At 40.6% G+C, this 14,179-nt stretch overlaps 1 protein-coding gene across 1 annotated transcript in view; it reads left to right on the top strand.

The window, feature by feature from the left end:
• LOC124233787 (nesprin-2-like) overlaps positions 1 to 14,179 on the top strand; it is a 298,013-nt gene that overhangs the window by 203,394 nt on the left and 80,440 nt on the right. Inside the window, exons 65-74 of the mRNA XM_046650989.1 lie at positions 166 to 282; positions 3,601 to 3,831; positions 7,165 to 7,347; positions 8,376 to 8,504; positions 8,955 to 9,076; positions 9,226 to 9,367; positions 10,779 to 10,910; positions 12,267 to 12,419; positions 12,545 to 12,754; positions 13,925 to 14,026. Coding sequence (XP_046506945.1) covers positions 166 to 282; positions 3,601 to 3,831; positions 7,165 to 7,347; positions 8,376 to 8,504; positions 8,955 to 9,076; positions 9,226 to 9,367; positions 10,779 to 10,910; positions 12,267 to 12,419; positions 12,545 to 12,754; positions 13,925 to 14,026 — 1,521 coding nt within the window. The remainder of the gene's footprint in view (positions 1 to 165; positions 283 to 3,600; positions 3,832 to 7,164; positions 7,348 to 8,375; positions 8,505 to 8,954; positions 9,077 to 9,225; positions 9,368 to 10,778; positions 10,911 to 12,266; positions 12,420 to 12,544; positions 12,755 to 13,924; positions 14,027 to 14,179) is intronic.

Below are 14,179 nucleotides of genomic sequence, written 5' to 3'. Positions count from 1 at the left end.
GAAATTGACTTTTTCCCTAATGAACAAAGTTTTTCTCTAAATGTACCTAACTTCTCTGGACGTTTTAGCAAGCAGGCGATCTGTGAAATGAGCAGGTGCAGGAAGGGTCACTTGGGTGGCAGCAGGGCAGGAACTTTTTTGGACCTCTAATTCTTTTCTTTACAGGAGGCAGCTGGGAGAATAAGCACATGTGCTAGTTCCATGGCACAGATTCTTGCACCAGACTCACTAGGCCCTGAGCAAGGCCCAGAATTTTCCCTGAGTCCCAACCAAACAGAAGAGGTAAGTCCCTGCTGGTAATAAGCTAACTGCTCAGATACCTGGACCAGCACTCAGAGATGCCAAGCTTTCTGTGTTCTGCAATACTTTGTCCATCAAGCCAAGAGTTCTGTGTGAACATCTTCACCTGTGCTGTCAAGCTGGAGAACTGGAAGATTTGCCATCAGATGTTTACATAGAAAGTAAGCATGACCCAGAGCAACTGAAGATTTTTCACTCCCTCACCATTTGTCAGGATGAACTAGTTTTTCCATTAACAACTACTTCTTTCTTCTGTAGATAAAACTATGGGGGTGATGAAAGTGGAGGAGAGTTAGTATTGATTAACTATTACTTAAGAGGCATTTATTTTTGCAGTTTAATCCTCAGATTAAGTAAGTTAGGTTAACACCTACCATAAATTTACAAATGAGAAAATCTAAATTCAGGAAGTAAAAATACAGCTGGTAAATGGAGGAGTTAGGAGTCAAACCCAGAATATTTCAGTCTGCCTCCCTAATTTGAATATTTAGTACTGAAAGATATGAAACCAAGGTAGGTTTGGCCTCACAAAATAAACCAGCACCTTACCATCCTAGAGGCATGTCTGGTATTTGTGCGAATGCAGTTAGGTATTGCTCTGTAGCCAAGCAAGTTTACATTTATAAAAAGTAGGGGAGATGTGCAGATGTCTGTAGAATTGACTGTAAAATATTAAGGAGTAAATTTAAAGGGTTGATATTTTTGCATGAAATATGTATAGCTCCAACTAGAAAATTAGTTGGCATTTTAACTGCATCCTGTTCCTTGGATCAGTGATGTGTGGATGCAGAAGTCAGAGTATGACCTTCACTAACTGAGAGACTAAGCTGGAGACAGAGCGTTGGCAAAATCACGTCAAGAATGTGGACTCGTGGACTCCATGGCGTGATAACCAGGGACTGAGTCCTGCTTCACCTTACTAGTTGTGAGACCATAGGCTTTTTGAATAACCTCTCTAAGCCTCAGTTTCCTCCTCTGTACACTGGGAGTAATAGGGGCTTGTGGTGGAAGCAATGAGATGGTCTGTGTATCACACTTCCCATACCGGCCTGACATAATTCTCTGTCACAAGAAATACTTGTGATAATACTTTTTAGCCCCCCAAAGTGTACAATCATAAAACATTCATTTAAACAATGTCTGCTTTTAGAATTTGGGGCGATCATTTGTAGAAGATATTGAGTGGAGGTGCTATTGTGGGAAAAACTGGGGACTCAGAATTAAAAGATCACGGAGCTGCGTGACCTGAGGCAAGCAACTCGTGTTGAGGCCTGAGCTTCTCAGACGCACTGTGGTGAAATGGGAGGTGTGTGGACTGATAAATGTTAAATGCCCGTGGGTTTCTGTGACTATAAAGAGAGGTGACTGAACAGACTGCTGGCAGGTTCCCCAGGCCACCTTCAGCTGTTGAAATTCTGTGGTTGCAAATATTCCTTTTTCCTTCCATTCACCTTTGGATTCTTCTCAGGTTCAAATAACTAGCAAATAAAGCCCAGATTAGTTATCCAGCTTCCTTGTTTCCTCAGTAATTCAGTAAGTTAGAAAGCAAAGAAACTCAATATTGTCATTTAAAAAAATGTGTGTGGCATATGATAGGTGCTCAAGTAATGTTTTGAATAAATAAAGAAGACAGGTGGTAAATCTGTTATTACAGATTAATTAATTAATGTTAACAGATTCTCAGGTGACAAAACAGAGGATCCCAAAATTTTTGCCGCTAAGGTAGAGTGATATCTAAAAACAGTTAATCAGATGACTAGAAATTGCTATCTGGCAGTAAAGTCACACAGCTGTTGCTTTTTTAAAAATCAGGATTAAAAAAGAAAATTGAAACAGGTGAATCAACGTATAGACCTGACAAGATAAGGGAAAGTGACCTTAGAAAGATGATTCTTGCAGAATATATTGATGAAGGCAGGAGAGAGAGTGTTTGGGTGGAAAAGAGCAAACACATGAAGTTAATAGATGGTCAAGAGGAACAAGTACATCCCACAAACACTTCTGCCAGACCAGCTTCCAGGATCCTCATCAGTGTGTGTGAAAGTGAATGGTATTTTCATACCCTGCATGGTTTTGTTACCACTTGCCAATTCTGTGCACTTCTGCTGTCCTGAAATTTCTATGTTTAAACTAAATTCTACAAACATTGGGAAATGTGCGTTTGAGTTGAGGTAGGGTTTACATTTGTGAGCAACTTTCATTAGAAGTTTGTCCCTTGGCCAAAATTGTGTCTTATTAGATGCTAACATGTAGTTTGTAAAGTCTTATGTAGAAAACATTGTATTTTCATCATATTCATAATCCACAAAATATTTATTGAGAACAATAATTTTGTGGATCCAAACACAAATCCTTATTCCTAAAGGAATTTCTCTAGAAGGGTCTGATACATGCTTTCAGTATTCTAGGAAAGGGTAAATTACACAATGAGAGGCAAATATATATCTCTGTATCAAATAATCTTTTACCTCAAAATTAAAAATATTATTATAAAATTGGCAGAATAATTTGGTATCTGGGAGAAGTTTTTCTACTGGATCAATAGGCAACCCAGTTATTTCAGTATAAAAAGAACACACCACAATTTACACTGTAAGCATCTAGTCCTTAATTCACTAATATTTGAGTCTCTAGAAGGTGAAAAGTAGTCTTAGGGATTCTCTCTGAAGAACAGGAGAAAAGTTTCCAGAATACCCCACGGAAACTCATTGCTTGACTTAAGCTATTTTTAATAGGGAGATGTTTAGATGAGCAATAGCATGTATGTTAGGGGGAAAAAAAGCTAAAATATTTTATAATCTAACTACTTGAAAAGCTGTTAAGTTAAAAGTGGTATATTTCCTTGTATCCCTGCCAGTGTGTAAAGATCTTTTTTTTTCTGTTTGAATAGAGCGCACAGCAATGTAAGCATTGCTTAATCATGTGTCACGCAACTTTAAACACTGGGCAATTCGCTGAAATGTTTCAGAGACACACCCACATGCACACCCTCTCCCTCACACTCACCTGTCTCCTGGGGCCTGCCGTTTAATGAACCGCGAGCCCGTTTGCGTCCTCTGTGCCTGGGAATACTGTACCTGTGTACATGCAGATCAGCTGCTTGGAAACCTGGGGTGGCAGGTCACATGATTGTTGCTATGTGTGTGGAGGTGCATTTTTCTTTTCTTTTCTTTCTTCTTCTGCCCTTATTTCTTTTCTTTTAACTGGGGAAATGCAAGTTCACAGGTCCTTGCAAGTCCAAATCTGAAAACTTTGGACTCCTGGCTTTTCACTGCTGGGTTACCTTTGGATTTATCTTAGGGTGCCACACCTCCTATCGAGGCTGCAGCTCTGGGCTTTTCTGACGAGCAAGGAGCCTTTGAGGCCACGGTGGAGAAACCTAGGCTCGAGCCCACAGAAGTCCTCCATGTCTGCAAGACCCAGGTGGCTGAGCTGGAGCTGTGGCTGCGCCAAGCCAACGTGGCATTCGAGCCAGAAACATTAGACGCAGACATGCAGCAGGCGGTGGAACAGCAGCTGGTAGGGTGCCAGGTAAGGCTGGGGTCGGAGTTCATGGCTTACCTCTTCGCCAATCCCCTTCCAAGACTAGGTGACTTTCTCTTAAAGCAACAGTGGGTTTCTTCCTGTTACTCTGACCCTTACGTTTATCTTGGCCTCAACTTTTGTTCTCACGGTAATTTTTTGAAACAATTTATGTAATCAGAGTATTTTGGGGAGACAGTAGTGAGTAAGAGCTCAGAATCTAGAGTCCAAATTCAGCTCCATCACGTTAACTATGAACTTGAGGAAGTTAACTTCTCACCTCATTTTCCTCATATAGAAGGTTATCTCATGGGATTTAGGATTAAATGAGATAAGGTCTATAAACCAGTGTCTGGTGTATAAAGTGTATAAAAAGTGCTCAATAAATGCTGTTATTTTTATTCATAATAATAAGTTTTTTGAATTTTCATTCACCGGAAATGAAACTGAGTATCCTGATTTGCAAGATGGCAGATACAGCATAAAAGGACCTCGCTGCCGTTTTTCTACAAATGCTCCTCTTGCTTGGGAGGGGCAGGAATGTAAACTTCCTTGCCTTTAGTCACTTTGAGTACCATTTGCTCGCTCAGCCCAAATGTTGGGATTTCTGTGTCCCTCCAGGGAGGGGCTAGAATGACGACATGGCGGCAGCATAATTTGAGTGTCACAACAATTGAGGCTCCTCCCCCAACGGTGCTTAGACCAGTCTCTGCCTGATTGGCTTGTTGTCTCCTGCAGCAGTCCCCAGGGATGAAGACATCCTCTCAGAGTGCCCCATATCACCGGCCCTGCCACAGAGAGCTCCTCCCACTATAGTGTTATGGGGTTGGGAGTAGCCCACCCTCCATCCAGGGAGGACACTCCTCACCGTCTTCCATTCAGGCCCACAGTCTTAGAACATCCAACTAGTGGGGGACTCAGGTGGGCAGGCTGGCCTCCTTCCCTGAGCAGCTCAGCGCCTCTGATCCCAAAAGTCAGCTCTGAGAGGTGGGTTCACTCACACACTGGCACTGTCGCATGGCCTGGCTGATGAGGCACAGGGGAGTCTGGAAAAAAGAGTGTAACTCAGCACAGAGCGATGCTACGCTAAACTGAGCCCACAGCGTGCCAGGTGTTGAGTCCCAGGCCCTGAAGACCGTCCAGGATCGATTTGCCATTTGATTGTCCTGCTCACTGGGTAGACCCCATGCCAATTCCTTGATCATCACCAGAATCCCATCTTCCAGCCACTTGTAGTGAGTTCAAAGATTTTGGGACTGCTCAAGGAAAAGACAGACCACGAGGTGGCAATAGCATACAAGAGCTTTATTTGGGCAGCATTTTGGCAGGATCCTGAGGGACTGGGAAGTCCCTCACAGCAGGAGACCTTCCAGAGGCTTTGGCATGGGATGGGGGTGGGAAGAGGACAAGGGAACTCTTGGGGGGTCAGGAGTCCGGAGGGGCTTGTGTGTCTAGGTGATATCAGAGAGCTCCAAAGGGCAGCAGAGGCTGGGGTCTTTCAGTTCACCAGAGTTTGTCTTAACCGTGACTAGCAGATGTGGGGTCCAGTTTTGAGTTTTGTGCCAGTGGGATTGAGCTATTGGTCCTGGCCTGCTGTGAAGACATAAACATCATAGGGACCAATATACAGGGGCCATCTTTGGCTCATTTATCTAATGCCGTGACACACACAATTTAATATTGAAATTTATAAAAAGTCTTACACTGGTCTGTAAAAACACTAAGTTTCCAGCGGGAAAGTGTCCAAAGACACAAGAGCAAACAGTGAAGAAAAAATTATATCCGGTAATTTAATATTTGAGAAGAAATCTTCAGCCTTGATTGTGAAAGACATGTGAATCCAAACAGCTGTTGTTTTCTTCCTACGGTACACTGGCAAAAATTATATCATCCTGGAAAACTCTGGAGAAATGGATCCACTAACGTCTGATAGTTCTGTCAGATTGGTTCCACGTTTTGGGAGGTCAGCCATGAGGAGATAAAATGTCCATCTTCTTTGGCCTAATAATACCATTACTTTAAATTTACCCTCTGAGAATAACCCAGAAAGGAGAAAAATATTTATGCCAGCATTTATTACAAAAATAAAGAATTGGAAACAGCTTACAGGCTTAATAGGGAAGTTATGTGAACCATGGAATATCAACTTGCGACTATCAAAATGGGAATCCTGAACATGTGTATGTAGACACATGAAAAAGTAGAGAGCATAAAATAGCTAAGTGGAAAAAAAGTGCAAAATTATCATACCCTTTTTTTACAGCCCCTTTAAAATCTGTGAGGACGTACTGTTTAAGCTTAGAAGAGTCTGTAAGTTAGAGGATACAAGTAGTTTTCGTGGATGGAGGAATTAGACCATATATTATTTGAAAATTTGTTTTAAGGCTAGAGTTTTTCCTTACGCTTCTCTCAGAGGGCTGAACCTGCTCATAGTCCCACACAGAGTTTTAGCACAAATGATCCAGGTGCTGGAACGGGAGTCTGAATGCCGCTTCTGTGCCCAGCCAGTTGGCATGGCTGTTCGGGGTCCTGAGCCCAGGAGAGGGCAAACTTGATCTGCTGAGGAGGAATACCATGACGGAGACCTACTGAGAAGCTTACTTCATCCCGCTGATTTATTTTTAGGCCGGGGTGTAAGTTGGCCAGTTGTATCAATGACTAAGTGTTTTAGGTTCCAAATTATTTCTTCTGTGGTCTTCTTCTGATATTTTGGAAGCTTATTTGGCTTGAGAACGAGAAGGAAAAGAGCAAGGGAAAGAATTTTCAAAGAGTTCTGTAGAATTCTTTGGTTATTAGTACTCAACACTTTGCAACAGAAAGTTTTAGGAAGGTGGGGGGAAAGTAATAGTCAACACATTTTAAGCACAGGGTATGTATCAAGCACTGGTCAAAATACATGGATTTAACTGTAATTCCTCAAAGGGACCGTAGGAGGTAAGTTCCGTTATTATCCCCACTTTACAGGTGACTAGAGGCACACTCACATGAAGGAAGGTGCCCAAGTTCCCCTAGAGACTGAACGCAGGTAGTCGAGTTCCAGCGTCTGTGTTCTTAACCACTATGCCATGCTGGATACATTCAGCTGTGTTTTCTAAAGTCATTATAGAATCACTTGTATTAGAGAGTGACATCGGCAATTTGGGGTTGGTTTCATGACACCCCTGTGGAAAAGCACAGGAATTATGTGGAAGTTGTTTTTCTGTTTTCCCAAGATCCCTTCCAACCTGTGTTTCTGGAACATCTTGTATGTACTTAAATAGAGAGAGGGAATCTAACTTATTTTGAGGTATAACACTTGTTCAAGACCAAAACTAGGAATAATTAAATGATTTTATTTCCTAGGCTATGCTAACAGAGATTGAGCACAAGGTTGCGTCTCTGTTAGAGAATTGCAAAGATCAGGGCCTGGGAGATAGTGGAGCCACTCAACAGGAGGCTGAAGCACTTTCCTTGAAACTAAAAACTGTGAAGTGCAATTTGGAAAAAGTCCAGGTGATGCTTCAGGAGAAGTACAGTGAGGACCAGGTAAAATACGGCTATGTATAAACAAACATGTATGCAGGTATATGTATGTGATAAACCTGCTAGGAAGGAACTCTGGGTGGAGGTGATGAAACAACTACAGAGGAATTATACTAAATAAAAATTACGCCTCTTAAAACTGTGAGGGATGGTTGTGCTTGCTCTTGTTATTGGTTTCCTTTTGCTGTGCAGTTTTTCAGTCTAGGTTGTTGTTAGTGATGGTTTTGGTTTGGGTTGGGTTGGGTTGATTGTTCTTGCTGGTAATAGGTCTGGTGTAAGCCTTCTTCATAAAAGAAAGATGTATTTTAAAGGAATTTTGTGACTCCAATTGACTGGAAAACGAAGCCTTTATAGGTATGGTTAAAATTCGACCTCAGAAACACAAAACCTGTTTCTAGGGTACTTTTGTTATTTATTTATAAATATTTATATATAGAGATCAAAGTATCATACAGCTGAAGTGTTCCTGTGACTTTTAAAAGCGTTCTGTGTTTAGAAGTGCGAATGTGCGTCCTGTGAGTAGGATCTTACTATATAAGATTTGCATCCATACTCAGGAGATGCTAGTTCCTGCTAGAGGACTTAGATTCACAGAAATGAGATGGGTTGCAGATACACAGGGCATTTGGTTCCCTTGCATCCTAATGTGTTCTTTCTTTTAAAAAAAAAATCGACTTATGTTTTAGACATAGGGGATATTTGAATTCATATGCATAATACTATTTCTCTTTTTGATATTTTTTTTACTCTGTTCTTAAGAAAAAAAAGGCAATAGATTTCCTGGATTTTAGTAATTCATTGACTGAATTCAGTTGAGGAAATATGATGACAACTTCATCAAATATAGTGGTTTTTGAAGTTGTTATGAAATGAGTACATTTAAATCGTAGTATATAATTATAATAAATAATAAAATACAGTCATTTACTCCATATGAAACTTTTCCATTATGTGGTCTCATTATTAGAATTGAAATAAAGTGGGTCATCTTTTTAAATAAAATAAGTCTACCATCATAAAATTTTTTGCAGCATTCTACTCTTCTAAAGAAACCTTCAGAGCATCAAAAAGTTCTCCAACCAGATAACCTTTCTGAATTTGAATCTGTTGTCACTGAAAGGCCACAATTCAGCAAGCAAAAAGATTTCCAGCAGCAACAGGTAATTTCAGCCCCTAACAGTTATAAGGATAAGAATAAAGCTTGCTGTGTGGAATTTCCCTTTGAACTACATCCTGAGCTGCCGCTGGAGTGTTTTCGTATGTGGCTGAGTGGGCAGTGTGGTGCGTGAGTTCCTGTGCGTGCAGCAACTCTGGGTGTGAACTTACCTCTGTAACTGCAACACCCTTTCCCCTATTGTTTCAAAATGTTGTAGGATATTTTTGGTGGTTTTCCATGTGTGTAATATATATTAAATAACCCTTGGTCATTGTGTGAATATTTTAAATAGGTTTTTGAGAAATAAAAGTTAACAGGAACAAGCAAACAAGAAAGAAATAGTAACTAATGATTTAGGAAGTGGTTCAAAATCAGCTTATCTCAACAGAAGAAACCCCTGGGTACTAATTAGAAACCCTGATTGACTGAACCATTTGAATCTTACTCAATATAGGTTCTGGAGTTATCTCCAATGGAACAGAAAGATTTCATCAAATTCATAGAATTGAATGCTAAGAAAATGTGGCCCCAGTATTGCCAACATGATAAAGACGCAACTCAGAAGTCATCTGTGAGGTAAAACATTTTTAAAGAGTTGGATATTCGGTAGTTTTATGGTTGGGAGAATTAAAGTGTTTCTTTTAAAGTCATTTAATAAAGTATTATCTGAATGTGATAAAATTTTTGTATGTTTATTATTTTCACCTTTTGTTTTCCCTTAAAAGCGATAAGGCATCTAGCCCCGAAAATGATGCTTCAGACTCGGTCTTGTCACCCCAGGGCCGCAGTGGAGATAGGTGGCAATATTTACATCGTGAACTCTCATCAAAAGTAAGACTACCTCTCCCGCAACGTGTGCAGCCTCAGGTCAGTGTGTGTCTGCACACAGTGTAAAGTAGCATGCTTATCTTTGAAAATCCAACACGTGTTCATTAAACACACATGTATGTTCTGCATTAGTGGCAGTTTATTTTCAGAAAGCAAAGATGCCAAGTAGGTTCCTCACTTGGCTGGCCCCTTTTTACCCTCCTGGGAATCTGCATTAAGTGCCCCGCCTTTGTGCTTCTCTAGCACCCTGGGCTTCCCTCATCAGAGCTCTCACCATACCGTGCACCTGGTTATTTGTCTGTATTCCCCACTAGCTGGTGTGAGAAGAAAGACCATGTCTGCTTGGTTCACATTTGAGTGCCTGGCACAGTACCTAGAGCATCATAGAATCTCAGTTACTATATGTGGAATAAATAATATATGTAAAAAACTGTTAAAAAATGATACAGTGCTATATGAGCATCATTGATTCATCAAAAGATTATTTGGAATCTTCAGTGTGCCGGCCCCTGTGCCAATGGCACCAGTCTATATTCCCACCAACACACCTGATCATTGCCATTATAGGTTTATTCATACTGTGCCAGATACTGTTGGATTTCTCGCTAAACAGGGAGGCCATGAGCAGAATAGCACTGTTGTCATAGCAATCAAGCTTCTGCCTTCAACTTTGCCCTCAAACTGCCTGGACAAAGGTTACCAACGATTTCCCAATTCCCCAGTCTCGTGGGAACTTTTTAGTTCCCTTCTATTCTGCCAAGAACCTTATTTGACCAATTAAGGTTGAGTCAGACTCATTGGTAGAGCTTTAGTCTTGGTTTCTCCTTGTTATACGCACTATAACATGTATATCTTTCTCTTTCCAAGAGAGTAAAACACCATCAATAGTTTTCTCCCTAAGCAGAGTCATCTACCACCCAATCCTGTTACTTTTCATGTTAGTTTTCCAATTGGAGAAAGAAATTAACTTTGAATCGTTCTCCCTTCTGAAGTCTCAGCTCATTATCAATACTTTTTAAGCTTTTCAATAACAAATCAAGATCCATATCTGTCCCTGAGGTGACTGAATTCTATTCTAAGAGTTGGCTGTATACAGGAGTCTACAGTAATGGGAAGAGAAACAGCTAACTGTAACATGGATAGCATTGCTACTAAATTGAAAGATTAGAAATTTTACTCTGTTTTTCAAATTATGGTTTTTTTCTCTCATTTTGATATCTAAATGGGCCCTGAAGTGTCTAAGTAAGGCCATGACTAACTGGTCATGATTTTTCAGATTGTCCAAAATATTTAAAATTTAATTTAATTATTTTTTCTTGTAAATGACAGGGTAGACAAAAACACTTATCCAGAGGGTAACTCTGAAGATGGCGTGCTAAGGTGTTTTTACTGTTTGACATTAACATCAGCAGGATCTCAGTCTGTAATAGAGTTTCCCTTTTTCAAATAGGTTGCCACAAATATGAGTATTCTACCCAGTGTGAGCGTGTATAACTTTAGATACCCAGCAACTGAAGAACTGAAAACTTATACTACCCAACTTGAAGACCTGCGTCAAGAAGCAAATAATCTGCAGACACAGGTAGCAGCTGCACGTTATATATTTTCCTCGTTGCAATAACAAAAGAGAAGGGAGATGTGATATTATGGATTGGTCATAGTTTTCTTTACTGAACAAATAATAGAACACCTAATGGAATGGGTCCTAGAATTGCACATAGAATTGATCCCTCTTGCCAGCTCTGATAAATTTGGTAGTGGCTGCCTAGAGCACCATGTGCAAAGGCTCCTGAACCTGAGTGCAGGGTTAGTAGGAACAAGGACTTGGTTGATTAGTCCTGTCTGCAGTAGTGCTCTGGGGTTGGAAGGGTGAAGAAGGAGGGCAGAATAGGTAAGGTTTCCAATCTTGAGTAGGCTTAACACTGAGACGGTGTGCTAGGTAATGTTAGGTATTCATCAGAGAAGACAGTAGGAGACAGCCCAAATTGGGGTGATTACTAGCCTTGGGATGCTCCTAAATTACTTGTAACTGGTTAGGAATTCAAGGTGATTGTGGGTAAAGAAAAAGGGGTGGTTCCGACAGCTTCGGCTAAAACAGACCTGTGGCTCCCAAACTCACCAGGACACAATTGCACAACCCCGGGGCACCTCTTGGAGCTGTACATGTAAGAGTGGCCTTAATTCTCACAATCAGCCCATAAGTGACACTCCTAATTCCCCCCTGCTCCACAGCCCATTCTTATCTTTTTTTAATTGAGATATAATTGACATATAACGTTATTTTAGTTTCAGGTGTGCAATATAATGATTCGATATTTGTATATATTGCAAAATGCTCACCACAATGAGTCTAGTGGACATCTGTCACTCATACGTAGTTACAAATTGTTTCTCTTGTAATGAGAACTTTTAAGATCTACTGTCTTAGCAACTTGCATATATACAATACAGTATTGTTAACTATAGTCACCATGCTGTACCATCCCTATCTTTCAGATACTATACCTCTTTCTAATCAACCCCTTCTTGACTTCTTTTCCTTCTCCAAGCCATACTGGATTTCGTTAACCCTCTTTCTCCTACGTTAAGATGTGGGAGGCAGGGAGCAGCGGGAAGAGAGATGGTATGATTGATCTGGGGCCACGCTTCCCTCTGGATGACCCTGCTCAGGAAGTCCTTCACCTTTCACTTACCTTTTAATTCTATTCAATAGTCAACTCACTACCTAACACTGAGTTTCTTAAACTTGTTTTTCCCAGAGTTAACATCTTAATTTTATTTATTTATTCTGCTACGTAGTTCACATAGTGTTTGAAACAACTAATTATAAAAGAGTATACCATAAATTGTAAACTATAATGGAAACCAGGGAAAATGTAGGCTTGGGAAAGCTAGGAAGCTTAATGATTTTTATGTTTTCTTTTTCCTCTTGATTCAGGGAAACATGACTGAAGAAACATTCATAAATGTGGATAAAAAATTATTTGAACTATTTCTGACCCTCAGTCAGTGCCTTGGCAGTGTGGAGGAGATGCTGCAGACACCTGGGCTCTTCAGAGAGGATGCTTGTGCTCAGCAGGTGCACTATGAGGTAGGAAACCTCCACCAAGGCCATATGTTGGTCATTACCACAGGCATCCCACTACTCAAGCCAGAGCTGAAGCCTCTTAAGGTCAGAGCTCATTCACTGTGTCTTCCTTCCTCTCTACTTTGCAGACGCTGGCTCTTGAGTTGAAAAAACTTTACTTAGCTTTGAGTGACAAGAAGGATGATCTTTTAAAAGCCATGACTTGGCCTGGCAAGAACACCAGCTTGCTCCTTGAATGTTTTGATAACCTCCAGGTCTACCTGGAGCACACCCAGGCTGCAGCTGCCTCTAGAAGCAAGTCCCTGAAAGCCGGCCTCGACTATAACCGCAGTTATCAGGTATGGGCAGGGCACTCAGCCTACTTTGGCGCTGTGTTAGGTTACAGAAAGGACCCCTAATTTCCATTAATTCCTGTTCCTGGCTGCATTTGTGAATAGGAATTGCTAAGGAAAGTGGTGAGATTCTTTCTGTGAAAGTCTTGAAGTTAGTTCTCCTGCTCATGGTTGGAGACCATTTGAAAGCAATGCCCTTTCCAAAGTCTTGGGTATGAATTTGTTAGGATGAGCTAAAGTAATATTTCTGTATTACACTCAGCCACTTAATGAGTGTCATAGGGGAGGATTTCTAGATGAGAGGGAGCCAATAAAGTTTTTCAGCAAAGGAGTGGCAGTCTGTGTGTGTCTCAGGTAGAGTCATTGGCAGTTGTCTATGGGGATTGGAAGAGAGACCTGAGCAGGTGGACTAGTCAGGAAGCTACTAAAATTATCTCATGAAAAAGAAATGAAACACGACACCACTTATGAAGGAGTCTTGCCCATCAAATCAAACCTGAATTTGATCCAGCCTCTAGAATCCAAGTACAATAGGCACCAGGGAAGAAGGACCTGTTAAGCAGCTCCGTGGGAGTGCAGTCAGCCAAGTACAAACAGTGGGAAGCTGGAGAGAATAAAGAACTCGTTTCCCCTCCCCCCTAAAAAAATCCAAGAAATGAAGAAGAGAGGGGGTCGGGGAGCCTGCAGATTATAAGAGACTGAAGACACATATTAATCCATTGCAACCTATTGGACCTCATTTAGATCCCAATTCAAATAAACCAAAAAAGAAAATTATAGGCAATTAGAGAAATGTGAACTCTGTCTAGTATTAATAATACTAAGGAATTATTATTGATTTGTAGAATTTTGAAAGAGAAATCTTTGTCTTTTAGAGATACATACTGAAACATACTGATAAAATAATATGATATCTGGGATTTGCTTCAAAATAATCTGAGGGAAGGGAGGTTAGGTACAGTCAAGAAAGCTCAGGGGAGGGTGCAGAGAGACAACCAGCCACAAATCAATCATTGTTAAAGCTGCGTGATGGTAATGCAGGGATTCCTCTATTTTTGTATATGTTTGAAATTTCTGATAGCACAAAAATGAAAGGATAATTAATTTTCAAAAAGGTATTGAAGGCCTAAATGAGATTCTCAGTTTCCTGCTTCCTGCATTTATCTTTTTGTACAGAATGAAATAAAGCGATTATATGATCAACTTATTAAGAATAAAGCATCTTTACAACAGTCTTTGAATGAGATCAGTGGCCAGAGTATTGATGAGCAGCTTCAGGTAATCAAATGAAAATAATTCCAACTGGCCGGCCCTTGGACCAAAGAGTCGTGTATATAAGCTGTGTTTCTGAACCATTTCCCTCTGTGAGCAGTGGCAAGGCTTAAGTAAATAAATAAGAATGAAAACTATTTATGTTGACCTTTAAAAATA

This window comes from Equus quagga, unplaced genomic scaffold (genome assembly GCF_021613505.1).
Source record: "Equus quagga isolate Etosha38 unplaced genomic scaffold, UCLA_HA_Equagga_1.0 226_RagTag, whole genome shotgun sequence".
Classification (NCBI taxonomy): domain Eukaryota; kingdom Metazoa; phylum Chordata; class Mammalia; order Perissodactyla; family Equidae; genus Equus; species Equus quagga.
The sequence above is the reverse complement of the archived record's forward strand: the minus strand, read 5'-3'. Positions and strand labels throughout refer to the sequence as shown.